This window comes from Perissodus microlepis, chromosome 12, assembly GCF_051167445.1.
Source record: "Perissodus microlepis isolate ML-2025 ecotype Zambia chromosome 12, ASM5116744v1, whole genome shotgun sequence".
Classification (NCBI taxonomy): Eukaryota; Metazoa; Chordata; class Actinopteri; order Cichliformes; family Cichlidae; genus Perissodus; species Perissodus microlepis.
In genome coordinates, this window is record NC_140472.1 from 5,989,589 (window position 1) to 6,010,146 (window position 20,558).

General features: G+C 41.0%; 3 protein-coding genes across 3 annotated transcripts; all 3 read right to left on the reverse strand.

Annotated features, from left to right (window-relative positions):
- Positions 1-14: 14 nt before the first annotated feature.
- Positions 15-9,424, reverse strand: pptc7a (protein phosphatase targeting COQ7 a). Its single transcript, XM_084946457.1, has 6 exons — positions 8,818-9,424; positions 7,408-7,587; positions 4,178-4,376; positions 2,484-2,607; positions 2,275-2,404; positions 15-2,164 (listed from the first exon to the last, which is right to left on the reverse strand). The coding sequence occupies exons 1-6, from the start codon at positions 9,017-9,019 to the stop codon at positions 2,106-2,108; spliced, it is 894 nt and encodes a 297-aa protein (XP_084802583.1). The 5' UTR covers positions 9,020-9,424; the 3' UTR covers positions 15-2,105.
- A 478-nt stretch (positions 9,425-9,902) lies between these two features.
- Positions 9,903-14,450, reverse strand: LOC146375704 (serine/threonine-protein phosphatase PP1-gamma catalytic subunit A). The gene is made up of 7 exons (XM_084946456.1): positions 14,024-14,450; positions 13,479-13,610; positions 13,116-13,346; positions 12,837-12,941; positions 12,373-12,596; positions 10,683-10,817; positions 9,903-10,569 (listed from the first exon to the last, which is right to left on the reverse strand). The coding sequence occupies exons 1-7, from the start codon at positions 14,076-14,078 to the stop codon at positions 10,480-10,482; spliced, it is 972 nt and encodes a 323-aa protein (XP_084802582.1). The 5' UTR covers positions 14,079-14,450; the 3' UTR covers positions 9,903-10,479.
- Positions 14,451-15,666: 1,216 nt separating this feature from the next.
- On the reverse strand, positions 15,667-19,497 carry myl2b (myosin, light chain 2b, regulatory, cardiac, slow). The gene is made up of 7 exons (XM_084947032.1): positions 19,432-19,497; positions 17,976-18,065; positions 17,813-17,888; positions 16,446-16,550; positions 16,286-16,364; positions 16,160-16,208; positions 15,667-16,054 (listed from the first exon to the last, which is right to left on the reverse strand). The coding sequence occupies exons 1-7, from the start codon at positions 19,432-19,434 to the stop codon at positions 15,950-15,952; spliced, it is 507 nt and encodes a 168-aa protein (XP_084803158.1). The 5' UTR covers positions 19,435-19,497; the 3' UTR covers positions 15,667-15,949.
- Between the last annotated feature and the right edge of the window lie 1,061 nt (positions 19,498-20,558).

Here is a 20,558-nt window from a genome sequence, read left to right on the forward strand (position 1 = left end):
TGAAATACAGCAGGTTAATAAATATTATAGTCTTTATTTAAACATTGTACACATGTGAAAATGTTTTTGTTTCTCCCACATAGACATGCTCTGGTTTAAACAGAAAGATGAGGCAGATGAAAAGGAGTCATCCAGGGAGGTGTGAAACAGGAAGCAGGGACCATGGAGCTTACAGTGGTAGTGCCAAATGACTGGGAGAAGTGCTTTATCATTTTTGTTAAGGCTGCTTGGATTGTCCTCAGTGCTGTAACACTTAGAAAAAAATAAATAAATCACATTTTGCCAACTAACACTGTTCACCGTCCTGAATCTGTTCTCATTTCAACATGACACCTGACAGGGTGTCACATTAAGGAAACTATCCTTTCGATTAGTGCAGATTGTAAACAGTGATCTAAAGATCCATGGGAAGGATTTTCTAAGTGTGGGATGGCTTTAGTACTATTCCTGATTGAGTGCAGAGAGGAAGCAGATTTCAGGAGAAAGGGGGGGGGGGGGGATAAAAAAACAACAACAAAAAAAAACAACAACAACAAAACACTGGGGTTAAAATGATGGTGTAAAGACAGCAGGGCATGATGGGAAAGCTCTTTTTTTTCCAACTCTTATGGCTACTTAACAGTTTAATGCTTTGTGCTCAGTGCTGGCACATTTTTAGGGGGAAGGTTGAAGACTTATTTGCCAGTATCAATGACACATGATACAAGGCACATTGTAATATTACACAAAAATGTGGATTTTACCGTGAAATCTTCCTGTAGTGACGCAAAGAAACATACTGACCATTTTTCACATGAAACCTGCAGTGACATGACTTAAGAATGCGCCACTGGAGCTCTACAAGCAGGGGGAGAGGAGGGAGGGAGAGAGACAGGAAAAGCAAATGGTGACTGTGAACAAGAGTTTCTGTAAGCTACTTGACGCGGCGAACAATCCCCACGGAACAAAGAGGTTACAAAAATACATTTGGTCACCTGACCAATTTCCGCTGCGTTGAACTTTTTCAGATATGCTCCTTATGCTTTGTGCGTTTAAGGCTGCGAGACCAAGTCAGACCAGCGGATATGGAGAAGTCTCTAGCCTACACATCCATTTCATTGACACCGATTGCACATTACTCAATAGACACACACTGAGGAGCTCATGTGCATTCATCACCCATTCATACACACATCACACATAATCACAATCAAGACTTCAGCAGCAGCTGTGAGATTAAAGGGAGGACATCAGTTTGACACTATCATTTATACTATATATATATATATTTATCTTGAGAGGCTTTTGAGCTACAAAATACTCTTAAGTTACAAAATATGTGCAATACTTGAACTGGTATGGAAAAGGCAGCTGCCACTCTTTATGAAATCTTGTTGGATTATCCTGCCACAAGAAACAAACCATCTGTGTATACCCATGTCACATCACACTTGTTTTGTTTCTGTTTTTGCAAACATTTAATGTAACATCCCAGAACAGCATACCATTCATATCAAACATATGCTCCCTGCCCTTTCGTACAAGTTTCCAGTCCCTTTCATAAAGGCTTCCTAAGTACCACTGTATTATTAAGTGCTTGCACAAGACAGACCCATTTATTGAGCCTTAATGCTGCCCTTTCTCGTGCGCTTCCCTTCTTGAGGACTGTTTAGTTCTGTTCGGCAGGCCCGTACGTGGCCACATTCACATGCTAACACACACTCTTGGGCTATGTCAGCATCCGTCTTCTCTGAATTGCAGCTTCTTTCCTGCGGCAACTATCAGAAGAGGCTGACTTATCCTCATCAGCATGCCCAATGATCCCAGCCAATGGGATTATCTGGTGAGCATTGGAACACTGCAGCCCGGCCAACAGGGTGTCTGGCCTTTAGTTGGATTTATCTGGCCACTGTCTGATGTAGAAAATGACAGAAAAGGGCATGTTGAAGGATTTCTTTTGTTTGTTTTTAAATGTGTGGGGTTGGCCAAGTGGGGGAGACGGTGGGTGGATGAGGCAGAGTAGATCCTTTAGGTGTGGGGGAAGCAGACATTAGCTGTACATCCTGGCCAGCAGGAATCAAAGCAGTCCATCACCTGCAGCGGCAGATGGATACTCCGTGCAGACTCTAGTCAGTGTACTCAGCCACTATGGAGAGCAGTACTGTGATGTCATCTGGTTTTCCTCCTGCATGGACAGGAAACAGCAGCCAGTTAGGTTTGTTGCTTGAAAAACACGTTTGTAACCGTTCAAATTACAAAAAATACTCATCTTTTTTGTAATACTTGGACACTTACCTCTTACATTCAGTCCATTGTCACAGGCAAACTGTGCGAAAGGTGACATGTAGTTGGGGTCATAGGCCAACACATGGGCCTGCTCTGCGATGCTGCGGGCCGTCTGCTGAATGCTCTCATAGTTTGTGTTCTGACGAACCAAACAAAGCAGGCATTAGGCGTTTATCGTGCCCTTTTCTGATTCTACAGCAGACATGTTTGTCACTCACTTTGAGTTTCTTCAGCTCTTGCAGTATCATGTAGTCTGGCATGTTGTCAAAGAGCCCATCAGTGGCAGTGAGGATGATGTCGCCCAGTTGTACGTCAAAGGAGGTGCTGTCTGCAGCGTCAGGGCTGAGGGACAGACACAGGTGAGTTTCAGGTAAGAGACAGGTGCAGTAATTTTTGTCATTAAACGTACCGACTGAGCTTAGCAACAGAAACTTGGTTGCTAATGGATAATGAAAAGTTCAGGTAATCATCACATGAGTTTTTTTTGTTTTGTTTGTTTTCTTGGAAAGGACAGTTGGGTCCAAGAAAAGGTGCTGCCATTATGAAGGCGCTTCAAATACACAGAGGCAGGAACCAAGTTAGTTTGCCAGTGTCGGGTTCAGTTCCTGGAAGATGTCCTTACCCCCTAAATCCAGTCAAGAATGTGATTCATTACAAACTGTCTGGACTGCATCATGACACAGTGAGCCAAAGCTCCCAGGAACAGCCTGTCCTGTGCTCTAATTTTTTAATGTATTTTTTTTATGAAGCCAAAACTACAGTCACATGGGAAGAAAAAGCTGCTGTAGCGGCTGTTCTTGCAGCTAGTTAGCACTATGATGGCACAGCCACACTTACCAGAGCTGTTCCTCATTCTTTGTTATCTGTGCACACTGGGTGATTCATCATTAACATATTCATAAGCCAAAGACATTTGTGACACTTGATAATTACACAGCCAGTATAGTTATGAAGATAATCATCGGGCAAGAAGGCAAAAATCTGTGGGCTTATAGCTATGAAGCAATGCATCGAGAACATGATGTTTCCCTTGTATATTATTACTAATACAAAGACAGCAATGAAAATGAATGTACAAACGGACTTGTGGCAAATAAAGAGCTGTGTGGCATTATCATAGAGAGTGCAAAGTGCTTAGCTGTATGTTTAAACATCTTTATCCAAACTTTTTAGTGCACTCTCAGGAATGCTGTAACTAGTTGTTAGCTTTGACCCTTGCACTCTTTTCTGTTGGTTGCTACATTAGTGACTGAAAGCTTAATCTGCTGATGCACTAGGACTAAATCCTTCAACCAAATGAAATGCTCGAATGTAAAAGGATTTCTCAAATCTATGGGCTGTCTGAAACGGAAGCAAGGTCAGCATTTAAGAAAAGTAAATACATATATCTATAGTAACAAGTAAGCTCACTTGCAATCTTTTGTTTTTATTTATTTTTTTAAGAGTAAATTGTTTAATTTAAGAGGAGTCTGCTGGTGCAGGATTGGCTGTGGACTTGTGGATTTGCCCTATCAGCCCACACAGACTTTGACCTGAGGTAAGAGGGAAAGCTTGGCACACATCCAGGGCCTGTCCTGCATTCTGACATCTACTGTGCTGCTGCTTGGCACGCCACAGCAACGAGACACAGCAGCACGTGGCCTCAGACACAGTGGTACACTGCAGCTCGCTGCAGCGCAGTCGCTATAGACGCTCAGCCTTGCAGCAGGCCAGGTGCGCAGGCGCTATTGAATGTTGTTTCTGCAAGCAGTCTGCCTTGTTATAAGTACAGTATCATGTATCACATCTGCTGTAAAGAACACATGAATGAGCAATGAAGTGTGCTGATGACACCCGTCCGTGTCACCGGCAGACTCGCTCAAATGAGTGTGGGAGAGCAGATGCACCAGGTGTTGCTCGTTAAGTGTTTCACCTGTCACTGAGGACGGCCCCCTCAGCCCCTGGGGGAGCAATGGACAGCTGGAAGGGGGTGTTGAAGTAGTGCTGCTGCTCATCTGAGCGGTGGACCACCTCCCCTCCCCGGACCACCAGGAAGCCAGAGTCTCCCAGGTTGGCCGTGTGCAACCGATGACTCTGCCGGTCCAAAATCACAATGCAGGCCGTGCTGCTTCCTAAAAATAAAAAAAACAAAAAACCCACACGTCACTTTTTATTTTCAATGCAAAACAAAGAAAATGTTTAAGATTAAATAAACAAATAAAAATGGGTAAATGCAACACTATAGCACATTAACCATCTCTGCACCCAAATACGTGTTCAGCTCCCAAAAGAAGAAAGATAGCACAGATGCAACATTTAAAGCTGGAAACAGCCAAAAATCTTTCAGCTTCCAACAACAGCGGAGCTGTCCTCTCTGGTGCTGCAGACAAGACAGGACAACTAACTTATGAGTCTGTACTCAGAAGTTAGCAGGAAGCCAGTTAGTCGTCATGTAAAGATGCCTGACTTATTTTTATAAAAACAAAAATGTATAGCATGACTTTACTCGTAAACACAGAACCACAATACCAGCAAGATGTATGGAAGTAGAAGGAAAACTAAATAGATTTTAGGACTAGGAAAACAATGATCACAGCACTCAGCATTCTGAAAATACACATCAACATCAGCAGCTGCAGAGGCTATATATGGAAACGGGGTCAACAGATCTTCGCTTCATCAAGCGGCTAACTGATAAAAAACATTCTCAAGGCACATTTTAAAAAACAGGAGACAACACACCCGGTTAAGCTGAAAACAGTGTGAAAGGTCACACAGATTTAGATCAAGCGGCACAGTGCTTCGGTGTCTGCATGTCTGTTAGTTTACCACGTAAGGTTTGTTCGTGTGTCCATCTGATTTCTGATTAGAATAAACTGACCGAACATTTGCATTTGCATCGTTTTGCCCTTTTCAGAGGAGGCCGAGTTGTAGGACAAGTACTGTGGTTGCTAATAACAATAACAATTAACAACGCCTGAGTTCTTTTCCAGTATGGCGTGAAAGTGTGACAATAAGCCAACATGCACAGCACTGGCCCACTGGAACTGAAAAAGGTTTGAGCTGGAAACCATTTATTGATCATTTTTAATACCTGTGCTTCTACTATTGTCACTACTGTCACATGTAAATATATCATCTCTAACAGCAGGAAGGACAGTCATTAGGGAGTACAGACTTTGATACATACATTTCTTTAAAAAACAAAAACAAAAAAGCAACACTTTCTCTTACTTTCCTTTTAGTTTTACACAACTTCCAAGTGAAACTGGGAGAAAGACAAATGAGGTCAACTTAAAAGCACAAACTTAACAATGAGAGAAGTTTTTTTTTTTAAATTTGTCCTTCTGTGATGAAAGGAGGAAACACGAGCTAGTGGAAGAGGCGGACAGCGTGTGATCACACCCTGCTGGTGAGTCATCTGGCCCACCAAAATATGCTCTTTGGGGGATCAACCTTCAAACCCCCTCACGCACTCTGACTCACTCCCTTTCTTGTCTCCAACAGTACAAATTACTCACGCTACCGGCCTCAAGAACATTCCTTCTGCCATAAAAAAGCAACACAATACAGCGTTGTTTCCCCTGGTGCACATGTGATAACGGGATGGAAAAGTACTGACACGCGCCGAGACAGATCTGTTCCAAACACATTTGTTCACTGATGTTACGCGTTTGTACACGTTCTGTCGTCGGGAAGCGGCACAGAGCAGGAAAGGGATCGGTGGAAGTGAAGTGCATGGAGCAAGTTGGGCCTAGTGACGTTACCAGGACTTTCTAATGGGAGCTGGCTGTTCTATTACTCATGATGCAAAAATCTTTAGCCAGCTACCATTAAACAAAACAGATGTAAACACAGCCCAGCCCAAGAAAACTGAACTCCATGGAAATCCTCCTGTTTACTGCCTCTACACAGCAATGCTTTAAATCTACTGCCCTACACAGTGCAAGTATGTACCAGAAATGGAGCATAAAGATTTGTCCACAGCAGCTGTCTGCAAAGACTTGTTGTTGTTTCTTGACAATTTTCAGTAAACCCACAACGCTGTGTTCAAAATTTGTACAAATCTTAATGATTAAAAACAAAAACAAAAAAAGCTTTGGTGGCCTTTATCGTCAAATGGGCACATTAAGTTGTAGACACGACTCAGATTTGAAGTCAGCAGATGTTCAGTGTTTTGACCTCTTCGACTACCAGCTCTCAAGGTAAATATCTCTCGTCTATGTGGCACCCTCACTTTGGTTGACCCATTTCCAGAAATGGCCTCAAGATATGAAATGATCTGATGAAGTTAATGAATTATGGACTATTTCCTATTAAGCCATGGCCTTTGAGGCTTTTAATAATGGCCACCATTATTTCAGAGCAATCTTTTCCTCTAACAGCAGAATTAGGTTTGTACCTCAATCCCAGACTATTATAAACCAAATCGGATTTTTATAGTCAATTTTCAAAAAGTACATGTCACTTGATTCAATTTCACACTTTTAAAATTTGTTTTTTAAAAAAAATAAAAAAAAATAAAATAAAATCCTGCCAACCAGGCCTTTAAGATCCAAGAGATATTTTTTTGTAAAGCACAAGAATTTGTGGACGTTTTTCATCACCCAGAGAACATTTTGTACCAGTTTGTATTATGTCACTTGTTGTCTGTTTCTTCTGTGAAGTAATGAAGGACCAATTGCCAATTGCAAACCAAATCAATATGTACAATTGCACTACCCTAATACTTAAGATGCGAGTCTTTCAAAGACTCGATGTGGGAGCAATGGTCTTTTTCACCATTTTGAACTGTTAATCATAGATCACCAGTTGGGCCTACTGAAGGTTATTTTTAGAGAGTGTCTGCACATTGTTTCTAGCTGCAGTTCAGTGTCAGATTTCAAGGCAATCAGACTTACAGTGCAAGAGATGTGGCTTTTCTTATATTGAATTTGTTGTGCTGTAATCACCTTGATACCATCTAGCCGCCTGGGATCACATTACTTGGAAAGCATTTGCCCATCATTTCCATCGACTGTGCCAAATTTTATGGTTGTAGCCCATTTAAGCTCATGATTTGACAGATAATAAAAATATATATAGATAAACTGATACAAGCTGAATGTGGTTCTACGCTTTTGGGAAAAACTGAAACCCTGTGTTTACAGTGGTTGCACTCACCCAGTAGTGGCACTTTGTTCTGCAGTAGCTCATAGTAGCTGGTTGTGAGGACTCCCACCGGGTTGCTGGGTACAAAGCGTCCTTCCTTCACTAACCTCTCACATGTCTTCATCAGTGTACCCGAAAACTGTGACGGGTCCACGCCATAGTCTCTCCAACCACCTACACCATCCGCCACACCTAAAAGGAGTTGATTTCATTATGGGAAATAATGATTAATCCCTTATTACATTTAAAAAAAAAATAATAATAATCTTTCCTCATAACCATTAATTGTGTAATATGTACAATGTTTAAAAACAAAAACAAAACTGAAAGAAATCTGCAAACTGGAACTCCATGTTCCAGTTAAGAACATTGAGGATTAAACTAGCACCAAGATGCAGATATGATTTTTAACATTCCACAAGTAAGCCTGGAGGACAATGCCTCGCAGCTGCATGATGAACAACAACAATCACTCCCAGCAAGATGGAAAAAGATGCAAAAATGACAAAATGTACAAAGCTTTCAAATGTCCCATTACTCAATTCAAGCATTCTCATGCTGATTGGTAGAGTCTCTGCTCATCTAACGACTTCAGAAAGTTGCTTCAAGTAGCTCCACATTACCGTCCCGCTTTATGTTTGTTGTAATTTAACCCACCTTAAAATCTGTCCCCTCAGTTAAATGCATTAAATCCATAAGGGAAACATTCATTAACCTTTTTACAGAAACATGGCCTGCTTATTTGAGTTTCACTAAGAGCTTTTGTCCCCAAAGGAGCACTTAGCTAGGTGCAAGATTTTCCTAGGAAGGAAACTCTAGTCTTGTTACTCCCAGGGCGCAGACATCTGCTCCACTGACCATACATGGAGGAGTCTCACCACCCTGTGCCACAGCTAAGAAACAGGCCTCCTCAAGTCAGACACACAGTTCAACTGATGTGCCGAAAAACAACAACTTTGCGAAAATATCACAGTAATCAATAGCAATCATTTAGAAATACCCAGACAGTCGTTAGATATGCATAAAAGCTGCTAAGGTCTTCAATAATAGGTTTACACGGGATCAAGGCTTCCGTGCTTAAGAGTCTTTTTCATCAGCCCCCAGTGGAGCAGGTTTTAAAGTCTGTATCGGTTTTGGCTGCTTAAGATATTCTTTATGTCATGAATGAATGCTGCACGCAATATGAACCCACTAAAAGTTCAAGCGTACAAAGAAGATGCAACAAGCACAAAAGTCTGAAAAATACACGCACAAATTTAACACTCAGAAGGCATTGACACGAGCCTTCTAATCCGTTTCATTCTGAAAAAAAACAACAACAAAAAAAAAACACGTGCAACCCACGGAGGGGCTGACCCTTGACCTGTCAGTCACGTCTTACCCAGTGTACATGGAGCAATGTCTTATTGTTTGGATACTCACCCAAAACATCGGCACATCTGTGTCGGGCAATGAAACACGCGTCGTCCCCATAGCACATCCCTTTCTTCAGGATGCCTCTGCGGAAATCCTTTCCAAAACCGCAGCTCGCTGTCACCAGACTGTAGTCACGGCTGTCTGTCTGAGAAAGTCCGCCGATGACAGCTCTGGCAACCAGTCTACCGTACGACAGCACGGACAACATCACCTACGACACCAGCTCCCACCGAAAAAATCGGCCAAGCTAGCAGTCCTGCTAGCTCAGCGTCGACGCGAGCACACTATTATATTGACTTGCTAGTTTGCTAACGAGGCTGGAGATGTGCGGCTGAGCTACCCAGACAGGCAACAGCCGCCACGCACGCCCAGACAATGCCTCCCGCTGATATGACTACAGCCTCCGAGTGCTTTATTCTTCCGCTGTGATAACTAGGAGAAAGTTAAGGAAAAACGTCGCCCGTTCTCCTCCAGAAACCCTGTAAGCGTTGATTCTCGGCGGCCATGGCGCCACTTCTGCCTCGGAGACGCTACATAACACAAAATGTGGACCTACAGCCCTGCGGTCTCAACACACTCTGCTCCACGAACCCGGTCTTGTGACTGCTCTGACGTCAGACATCGTTACGCAACGTATACTTCCTGATATGGAAATATTATATTCAGTCAGCTTTTACTGTATAAAAGGCCATAAAACTCCAGTAATAGGCAGGTTTTACGCGTAGATACACATTTTAAGGACAAAAATACATTTACATGGCCTTTTTCTGAACAACTGTAACACATGGAAATAGCTACGAATATATTACATTAAAATAAATAAGAACGCAAATAAAAACATTAAGACTTTTTATTCATGAATTTGCTACCCTGTACATATACAAGACCGCTCACATCTGGGATTATTTACCATTTCCCTAGATGCAACGTAGTTTGCAGTATGTTCCATCTCCCCCTTGTGGGTATCCCTGGATGGAAACTACCCTTAATTATAAGTTGTTCTTGAGCAAGATGGTTAAGTATTTTCGTTTACAACTGTTGTTTTTTAAAAAGCTGTAATTTCTTTGGAATAAATACACTCAGACAGAAAATTTCCCCCTAAAATACACTCAAATGTTTATTAGAAAGATTTAGACATTACAAGAGTGCATCTTTATTTGTTTAATTTAGCACGACTTGTTTAAAAATGTGATGCAGTGTACAGTCAGCGTTCTAAGACACTGACGGTTAAATGAACACAATATAAAGTTTACAGAAGTAAACAGGTGTTTGTGACTTTCTCCATAGTTGTATAGCCATTAATAACATTAATTATTGACAGTGGGGGGGAAAAAAAACAATGATAAAGGAATAAGACATGAACGAAACTGGAAAAAAATTGTGCACAGCTTCAAACAAGGCATTCCTGTGCATAAGTAGCCATATTGTTACATTTTTCCTGATTGAACAGTCATATGTGGCAAAGACTAGCTGCAAAATGGGAGTGCAAAACACCTGAGGTTTTCATGGTGACATATCAATTTACCCCTGTGGACAAAACAACAAAAATATTTTGCTTTCATCGAGAAGGAGTGAATATCTTTTCAGTATTGGCAGCATGAAGGATAATCAATCCCTCAAATGCAGAAGAACAGAGCAGAACAAAGAAGTCAGAGTCTGGCCACCCCTTCATTTCTTGGCTTGCTTGGTGACCATGCTGCGGGGGGGAGTCACAGGACGGCTGCCGTTGGGCTTCTTCTTCTCAGCTGGTTTCAAAATCTATACCAGGTTGAAAACATTTAATGAATAGCTGTACACTGTCTGTACAAATAGCTTAGATTAGATCACTGCCACGAAAACGCAATGCTTAAAATAAACAAAAGGTACTGTACCTGAAAAGAGCACATGAGAGTCTCATCCACGCTCATCATGGCACCAGCGTTGTCAAACTCCCCACAATAGTTAGGCGCTGAAAACAAAGTGACGAGCTGCCTCTTTGCGAAAAATTCATAGCCATCCTCGACAACCTGCCAGTGAGAAAATACAAATTGGAATGACATGTTTACACATTTTCAAAATACATAAACTAGGATTAGCCTCAACTAAATCATGCAAGTAGACATGAAGGTGGTCAGATCTAAAGCGTAGTCTAGCAGTCTAACCTAATGGGTTATGGTTCACAGGATCTTTAACTCAATATAAAAACTCAAAACATATTGTCAGGTTTGTAAGTGGAGTCTGAGTGGAGTTTAAAATCAAAACCAGCAGGGTGTAAGTGAAATGAAGACTTGAAGCTTTAACTCAAGCACTCCAACAAATAACAAAAAAGATTCCATTTATTGTTAAAGGCATCTATTATTAGGCCTTACTGGCCTACCACTCCAAAATAACCTTTATGTATCTAATTGGTTTGAGAGGAAACTAGATTTCTGCACCTCCTTAATAGTGGCACTTCTACAAATGCACATGCATGTTCCCTTAGATGGTTTTAAGCCCAGAAATTCTGCAGGAAAAGTTGTTATTCAACGCTTTGGCAACAACTGCAGACACTGGAAGGCAACCCATCAAAGACAAACCGATCAAAAACTCTGGCAATAAAACATGTACCTGCAGAACCGGAGTTACCAGCAGTAACTACTTTATTCTGAGTTTGCCGTTCCTCTCTTGACAATGTAGGCTGCTCACTTGTGGTAGATAACAATGCAATCAGTCGATGACTAGCCATACTGAATGTTGATAACAGCTTTTGGCCAAAGGCTAACGGTGCAGACTGATTCAATTTTATGTTTGTGGAGCAAATGAAGGGTGTGCTGTATCTGTCTGCGCTTGTCTGGTAGGAGAGGCTTATGACAAAGCACAGAGAGCTGCACAAAGTACCGCGAAACACCAGCCTATCAGTTTTGCAGCACACAGATAAATCTGATTAGACACTATACACTTCACAATTCATCTTGATACTTCTATCAGCAGCTACATCATCAAGTACATTAGTGCCAAAGGTTTATTGGTCACTATTAAAGTCTAGCCTCTGGTCAGGAGTTTCAAGTAAAACTTGTGTATTTACGTTCACAATCACTTGTCTTAATTGCAGACTCAACATGCCTCAACAGTGTTTTTCCTTATTAGTTGTCGTACTGACCAAACTCTATATTTACATTAATAAGCTACACATTATATTCTACTACTACAAGCTACTGTCTATTCTGACAAACATCTTTTCCACAAAATTACACAAGACTGCATTGAAAGCTGAGCTCTCTTATCTTTGCACTGGCATTAAGTGGCAGCATTAAAGTAATTTGTGACTATTCTAACATCAATTTCTCTCCATATTCTTTAAGTCTCTAGATATTTTTTTAAAGTAAAGCTTTAGTTGAACACGTAACAACCTCTGGAAATGCGCAAATAATTTTACTTTGATGCAAACGCAAGCCAAAAAGGTCAAAACCCACTGTCCACTACACACACCACGTGTGCTAGTATATCATGTCCTGTACCAAGTGTATCTTGCCTCTGGCCAGTACACGGCCACTTCCCACCTCCCACAGAGACGTTTCTGTTTGTGATGACGGAGGTGATTACCTGATGGGCACGACAGATCAGGTCCAGGTCATGCTTGTGCAGGAACTTGGCTACCACCTCTGAGCCAAAGGTAAATGACACACCCCTGTCGTTCTCCCCCCAGCCCAACACATCCTTGTCTGGATCAGACCAAAGTAAATCGCACAGCAGGCCCTGGTCAGGCACGTCAGTGGGACGCATGATGCGTCTGATCTGCTCCATGGACTGAAGGTCAGGGGACAGTCCTAAATGGAACAGTAAAGTAAAAGTACAAATAAACACACTGATACTGAGGTCAGCACCGATTGGAACTGGGTGAGCTCCATGTCAGGTAACAAACTGCAAAAACAGCGTTTCTCAAGGACAAATAAGAAACGCTGATATCAAATGTACACTACTTCTAACATCATGCATACAACCAAAACACTTTAGAGTTGATAGTAGAGTTTTGTGCCAAAACATTCATTTTGCGCATTATAACCCACCGCCATGGCAGCAAAAGATCTTCTCATCAACAATGGCGGCAATTGGGAGGCAGTTAAAACAATCTGTGAAGGTCTTCCAGAGTTTGATGTTGTACCTTCTTTTACCTAACACAGTAAGACAAGAAATTATATTTCATTTTTTTTCCATTATCTCATACCAACAACCTCCTCCAAACAGTTAAACCAGCAAAAGATAACGCAACAGAGAGTCTGACAGGTACCCTTAATGGACACAAGAGGCCCCAGGTTGGACATTTCTAGTCATTCAACAATACTCACACTCATCATAAAAACCATATATTCTGTTGATTGAAGCACACTCATGGTTTCCCCTCAGCAGGAAGAAGTTTTCTGGGTATTTGATTTTGTAGGCCAGTAGAAGACAGATGGTCTCCAGTGACTGCTTCCCCCTGTCCACGTAGTCCCCCAGAAACAGGTAGTTGCTCTCAGGAGGGAAGCCCCCATACTCAAACAGCCTTAGCAGGTCATAGTATTGCCCATGGATGTCACCTGCAGGGCAAATACCAAGCTGAATTATACACATTGCTATTGAGTCATACACCACTTATCATACGTCAGTACATACTATCAGTCAATTGCTGAGTCAATCTTTCTGGTAAGTAAGTGCATAGCTTTTCTTACCACAAATCTTGAGGGGGGCCTCCAGCTCCAGGAGAATGGGTTGACTGAGGAAGATCTCCCTGGACTTGAGGCATAATCCACGAATCTCGTTCTCCTGCAGCTGAACATTCTTGCCAGGTTTTGCTCCTCTGACTGGAACAAGAAGACAAAAATCAACAAAAGTCAGTAAGAATAACACCTAAACACTATTCCAGCTAACCCGGGCATGGCATCTCTGCCCGGACGCCAATTGGGACAAACGGTGAGTGTAGAAGCCATATGCCGTGACGGAATTCGCGGTGTTTGTGTATGAGAACACAGTGTACGTGACATGTCGTTTCACACCCTTCAGACACACCAATATTCTGACTCAAGAGACGCATTACATAAAGCTGGTAGCCGACATTAATTAAAATATTAAGTTATCTTGCAAGTATTTCTGATTATTGTTACTAATTATTGCAACAAGATGAACACGAGTTAAAGCTAGCTATCTACTATTAGCATTTACCATAACATTTAAATAATAAAACAAGTGTTTCGTGGAAATTTTTGTATTTACTTACCTTCTAAAAGCCGCTGGATGATACTATCTATGTTGAGCTTGTCAACATCAGCCATTGCAAGCGTCGGTGTTACGAAAAAATCGCTCCAGTCAAATCTAGGTCTTCGCGTTGACACACTTGTGAAAGCTAGCCCGCTAGCTATCCTAGCATTAGCTTGCTAATGTTAGCTTCGTCTATTTTCCGGCTGAGGGTAAAAGATGTTGCCGCGACCCTGATACCGTTTAGCCACTTGCCGACACTTTTGACAGCCTAATACGCTACTTAAAGATCGCGATTTTAAAAATGCCAACATCAATTGTTTCGTTTTGTTTTTAAAAAAAAGGGACGGGGGCTATAAAAAAATAAGCGTCAACCAACACAAACGGTTGCTAGCGACGGTGTCCCGTTTCTGTTTTTCCTTTGCCGCACCTTGTACTGCTAAGCCAGCGGCTTGTGCTGGTAGCTGCTACACTACTGCCCCCTACTGTGCTGGATGGGGACAGCTTCAGACCTTCTGAAGTCCTTTAATGTTTTTTCTTTGGATATTTGTTGATTTTTCACTCATTTTCAGTCCAGTCCTTGTACCTGACAATTTTCAGAGGGATATTTTTTTTAATTTGCGTGCTTTGTAAGCTACTTAACCCACAAAAGGGCCCTAACTCAATAAATGAATCAGTGTTGTTTCTACACATAACACGTTGAGCCACTTTGGTATAGCCACCTGACACAATACCTGAACGTCATGTCGTTTGGAGAACATGAAAATTATACCAAACACACTGCCAACACAGTACAAAGTATATCTGGATAGAAAAACACACACTATGGTTTGGCCTCCTCAGTCGCCAAGTCCTCAACATTATCGAAGCAGTGTGGGATCATCTCGACAGAAACCAGAATAACAGGCAGCCAACATCCAAAGAAGAGTTTTGATTGTCCTTCAAAAAGCCTGCAGAACTATTCCTGAAGACTGCTTAAAGAAATGCTAAGAAAACATCCCTAAAAAAGTTCAGCCTGTTGTGAAGAATAAAAGTATTCATATCAAATATTGACTTTGAAGTTCATTAGAAATTTCAAAACTTTTGGCTTATATAGTGTATTTCCATGTATGTTTGATCTCGTTTCAATAAATTGCTCCACTTATTTTCCATTTCCCTAGTAAAGTATAATGAAATTAGGTTTTTTCACCATACCAGATATTAATTATACGCAGTTCCTGTTCTGTGTTATCTGATTAGGAAATAATTCAGTATGATGAACACTTTTGCTTCAATTTGAAAATCAGTTAACCAATAAAAACCTTAGAGATGCACCAATTTCTAGACAGTCAAGAAATTGATTTCCATGTAAAATAAAGAGATGCATAAGTACAGTAAATGATACTGGGGTATACAGAAAGTGTAATTACAGATTAGCTTTACCATTAACAGAAGGTGAGCTATGGTGGAGTAGCCACATAGAGCCTTTAAAGGACACACTGTCTACCTAGCAATCCTTTGCCTTATATTTATACACTTAAAGTACTCTTTAAGGCAAAATTGAACAAATGGGACTTGGAGCTTCTGGGTTCCAGTGTTCTTCTACTGATCAACAGTGAGCACTGAAATAAAATCACTATATACAGATAATTAAATATCACTACTTATGGAAGATGAAGTACAATGAGATTTGCTTCTTCAATGCATCTCTCTGAGGTTGAATCTTTCTTTATTGATTTGTCAAAAACATCCGAGGTCAAACTCTTAATTTCACCTTTGAAGAGATTACTCATATATATTCAAATAATATACATACATATACATGTTATAATCATGAATGAATGAACACATTGATCCATGTGCATATTCAAAAACTGAAGCTGAAGTTATTTACGTTTTTGCTTTCTGTTTTTGCTGTCATATGTGATCATATCTCAGCACAAATACGACCCAGTGAGGGAGGATGTGATTATTCCTGGTCTTTCTCTTCACCGTGTGTGATGACATAGACGAGGTTGTTGTAGTCCAGGTTCCCTGCTACATCTGGAGGGAATGCCTGAAACATCTGCTCCATCTTTGGGTATGAAGTAAAAAAAAAAAAAAGGTTACAGAGCATATCTGCATTTATAAAAACTCAAGGCTCAACTATCTGTTACATCGTCGGAGGTGGAGCACTAACCTCTTCAGCAGAGAATCTGTCAGCCTGGGTCGTCAGCATCTCTGTCACACTGTGGAGACGAGCAGTGATGATGAGCAAACGAGACGCAAATGTCACGAGTTGCTTAAGAACCAGACTATTACTCACAACTCTTTCTTTAGTGTTCCTTTTCCCTCAGGGTCAAAGACTTTAAAAGCATTAAGGATAGTCTCCTCTGGGTCAGCACCTGTAGATGAAAAGTGGCAGTTCTGCATTGAAGAAAAATGATTTCATTTTTTGAACGTCATATAACGGCATCTTCGTTTACCTTTTAGTTTCTCTCCAAACATGGTGAGAAAGACAGTGAAATTAATGGGCCCTGGTGCCTCCTTCAGCATGTCATCAATCTCTTCTTGTTTGACATTTAAACGGCCTGAAAAACATGGAATATATGGTGAAACAGGGGTTGCAATTAATGCTCATTTTTTAAACTGATGTATTATTTATTGAAAATAGTCCAATAAAGAGATTAAAACAAATCCACAAAAGCTCAATGGAACTATTAGATGGGTTGACCATGCCATCCAGCCCAAAATGACCAAAGAAGGAATTGGAAGGGGATGCAGTTGCTGGAAATTTGGAATAACAACAGTTTTCCAGCTTTGTATTAAAAAAAAATCTATTGAGATTTTTTTCAAGGCACATTCAACACTTGGTCCTTTAAATATATTCTAAAACCACTGGAACATTTAAACAAATGTAGAACATGAAGTCAGCAAGCTTGATGGATAGTACTCAATATAATACACAACATTTTCCCAAAAAAAATTAAACAAAATTGAATCCCAGGTCGATAAAGACTAGAACAGATTTGTTGCAGTAAGTTAAGGTTCTTCTTATACAAAATAAAAACTAAATGAACAATAATAAAGAAAATGAGGTATGGCTTTTGATAAAACTCTTTTGAATGACTCTATCTAATCAAAGTATTGGAATAGAAATGGAAAATGGAATAAATCACACAACAAATGTAGAGAATAACTAGCTCAGGAAATAGCTATCATTATATCCAGAGGACATAATATTGTTTATTGCAAAATGACTCAGTTGCAGGTTTAATACATTTAGTAGAAACAGTTGGAGATATTGCCAGGTATGCAGTAAATATGTTGACAATAAACCCTAGGAAGGAAAACATATGTATTAAAATAAAAAAACTTGGAAAGGTTTTGAGACTCTTTAAAATACGTGGAAGACCGGGAGTCAATCAGTATCTGTTTGTTGTGAACCATGTGTTATTTGAAAAGATACAAATATTCTTTTTAATGTAAATTTGATCATGTTTGTTTGCTGTGCTTTTCTTGTTTAGTCTGTGTTGTAATATGTTTAATAGGTTTGCTTGTTTATGTATAATATTAATAAGTCTTAGGTTGGGGGAAAAAGTCAGCTAATGATTAATCTCATGACTACTACAGCTCAATTTATCACTTATCTGTTTGTTCAGACAGTATTTTAAAAATGGCAATTATACATCCCAGAACTCAAGGTGAGTTCTACTAGCTGAGGCAATGAAATTCTTACATGTGAGAAGCTGGAACCTGAGAATGCCTAAGGTTTCTTTTGTTTTTTGCTGGACTTGTGTAATGTATTCATGTGAAACCATCACAACAGGAACGTGACACACAGTTAGTTTACCTAAAGCTGCAAAGGTGTCCCTGAGGTCGTTCTTGTCAATGAAGCCATCTCTGTTTTGGTCCATGATAGTGAACGCCTGCGGGAGTATTCAGAGTGAGCAGACATCGCAGTGAGTAAACGGCTCAAATTCAATGTGAAAGAAAGCGTTTGGCAGAGTACCGACTTCTTTGAACTCCTGGATCTGGGCCTGTTCGAACATGGAGAACACATTGGAGCTGGCTCCCTCCGCTCTCTTCTTTGCTTTCTTGGGTGCCTGTGGGGGGTTTAACGATGACACTCTTAATTAGATCCAATAGCAATGACACACGATCATCACCTGGCTCTTTCGTACAGCCTTACTCATTATCGGTTTTACTGTCACACGTGGTAATGAGCTGACGATCAGCTCACTCTCACTAAGTGCGTGTGTGTGTGGGGGGGGGGCGGGGGTATGCATCTATTGCACAAGAGGAAAGGTTTATACTGGGGGGCACACATTTCATTAGTGAGGATTACAAACACTGTCAGTTTGTTATGGAAATATTTATTCGAGCCTCCAGTTTTGGGAGCACACAGGGTAAGCCTAGGGAGGGTGTGGTCCACTGCCTGCACTCTCATAGTCCCAGGATCACATGAGGGATTATTCTATAGGGTCTATGTGATGACAGGAGAGTACACTGAGCCCTGTTTGATCAGAAATCCCTCAGAGGCAAGGATTATGTTGAGCTATTTACATGACTGCCAAGGAACTGCGAAAAACACCGTAAGGGGGATGCAGCGCAGTGACATCATGTTGCTCGGATTCAGGGTCCTCTCGACAGCTGCTGTCTAACCCTTGTTGTGGATTAGCTCTTGTATATCTCATGGAAGGGACCTCTGGCACTCAGATACATTTATTTAATTATTTATTTTGTTTTAAGAGGATTCATGTACTCGTGGGCAATGAGGCAGAGTTTGCTATTTCTTGCTGTTGCCCAATGCACATCACTGTTGGACCAGCGGAAACTTTATTGGGCCAAATATTACGCGAATAACCACTGACCTCTTCATAGCCTGCACCTGTTGCTCGTGTTTCTCTGCTGTCTGCTCCGCACTCCCTTTGTTTTGCTCTTTCCAACCCGGTTGGCTGCTCTTCTAAGTCTCTTCTCTGTTTTTTGCTGCCTTTCTCTCACCTCTCTCCTCTTCATCCCTCCCATTTCCTCTCCTTAAATGTTGTGTGTGTTTTAAATGTCATTGCTCCATTTTATTGCAAACACGGAGGAAAAAGTTGCAAGTAAATATTTTTTTTTTTAAGGTCAAGGCTTTCCTTACCGTCTCCTCCTTCTCTTCTCCGAGACAGTTAATTTGTTGTCATTTTGATGAAAATACGAGTAGTCGAGTAGACAAATATCTCATCAATAGGACAACAGGAGCATTGTCCGATTGATTATTTAAAGGAAAAAAAGGCCTCACAACATATTGACATGGAGTACATTGGTGCGTTATCTGTTGTTTGAAAAGAGCAGACTTTGACGGACTGTTATACAGATATCTACAGTAAACACATTAATCACACAGCAGAAACAAACTGTCTCCTCACAGTCTGGCGCTTATTTTAAACAATGTTAAAGACAATAACAATGAGATCTCTATCCACTCACCATGTTTCAGTGTTAGCTGGATTTGGACCAAGCAGTATCCTCGCTGCTTTATGATGGAGCAGCCCCCAAAACAAGGGGCTGATATACTCACCCCTCTCCCATCTATAATGGCGCACGCTTATGGGCTATAAATACTCCATGCCTTGTTTAGGCAGAGACACAGGTAAAGAGGTCTATTCTCTCACTGCCACCATTGTCTGAGTTCATGAGATTTAGGGATAATAGCCAAACACACATACCCCATTACTGAGCCCCCAGAATAACAACAGGACATAGCTCTGGCTCGGGAAGGACAGTTGTGTTTGTGACTGACAGTTGCACTTGATGGGATCCATCATCCAGCTGTCCTGTTACTGCTCCACAGAGACTGAGGGACAACCTCTGACTGGAGCCATTTCTTAGTAGCACAATAAACAGAACTGTTAGCAGAAGCTTTCTGAGCCCTCAATAAGAGTTGATTATAAACAGTATGTCATGCTGTGGAAAATAGGCAACCTTGTTCATATCATGTGTTTTTTCAAAGCAGTGTTCAGTTTCTGTCCTGCGGCAGTGCTGGACATCCAGCAGTGAGACTGAGCTTCATTAGATAATTAAGTCTGTGAAGGTTCTCAGTCATCCAGGTCATCGTCAACGCTTTTCTTTGCAAGCTCCTTTGACATTAGATAATTAACAAGGTAGTGGACACACTTAACACACCATACTGCAAAACACAGCGGTGTAAAGGTGAAGTTTTAGCGCTAACTGACAGCAGCTTAAGCGGATTTTATGTTGGCAGTTTGCTTCTGAGATAGACCGGTGCTCTGGATCACGTCAGACTCGGGCCTTTGAGTATGTCTGCAATACTCCTCAAGTTCATACTGAGCTTGGAAAACTGCTTCCAGGTGCTCTGGTCCCACAACTTAGAACTCACCACAACACCACCTCTTTGGTATTTCTGAATTCATAATGAAAAATCATTTAGCTTCCATCTTTACTCATTTGATTTGATTTGACTCTGACGCTGGGCTCTTCCATCCCTAATCAATCACATTTGTATATTCTGTTCTTTTTTTAATCCCCTTTTATTGTTCATTACATATCTTTTATTTTTCATATTTGATGAAATCTGTCTATTATTTATATTACTA

Bases quoted from the DNA above. Each gene is read 5' to 3' on its own strand.
- myl2b (XM_084947032.1), bottom strand. The intron at 16,551-17,812 runs GTAAACTAACTG...CATGTTTTTCAG, and splicing joins GGACACCTTTGCAGCTTTAG to GCCGTTTAAATGTCAAACAA. The intron at 16,365-16,445 runs GTAAACGAAGAT...TTTCATCTACAG, and splicing joins GTTTGGAGAGAAACTAAAAG to GTGCTGACCCAGAGGAGACT.
- pptc7a (XM_084946457.1), bottom strand. From the start codon at position 9,019: ATGTTGTCCGTGCTGTCGTACGGTAGACTGGTTGCCAGAGCTGTCATC. The intron at 7,588-8,817 runs GTGAGTATCCAA...AACTCCTTTTAG, and splicing joins CAGATGTGCCGATGTTTTGG to GTGTGGCGGATGGTGTAGGT. The intron at 2,165-2,274 runs GTAAGTGTCCAA...CTGTCCATGCAG, and splicing joins CAATGGACTGAATGTAAGAG to GAGGAAAACCAGATGACATC.
- LOC146375704 (XM_084946456.1), bottom strand. From the start codon at position 14,078: ATGGCTGATGTTGACAAGCTCAACATAGATAGTATCATCCAGCGGCTT. The intron at 13,347-13,478 runs GTAAGAAAAGCT...TTTGCCCTGCAG, and splicing joins GGCCCCCCTCAAGATTTGTG to GTGACATCCATGGGCAATAC. The intron at 10,570-10,682 runs GTACAGTACCTT...AACCTGGTATAG, and splicing joins CTCTCATGTGCTCTTTTCAG to ATTTTGAAACCAGCTGAGAA.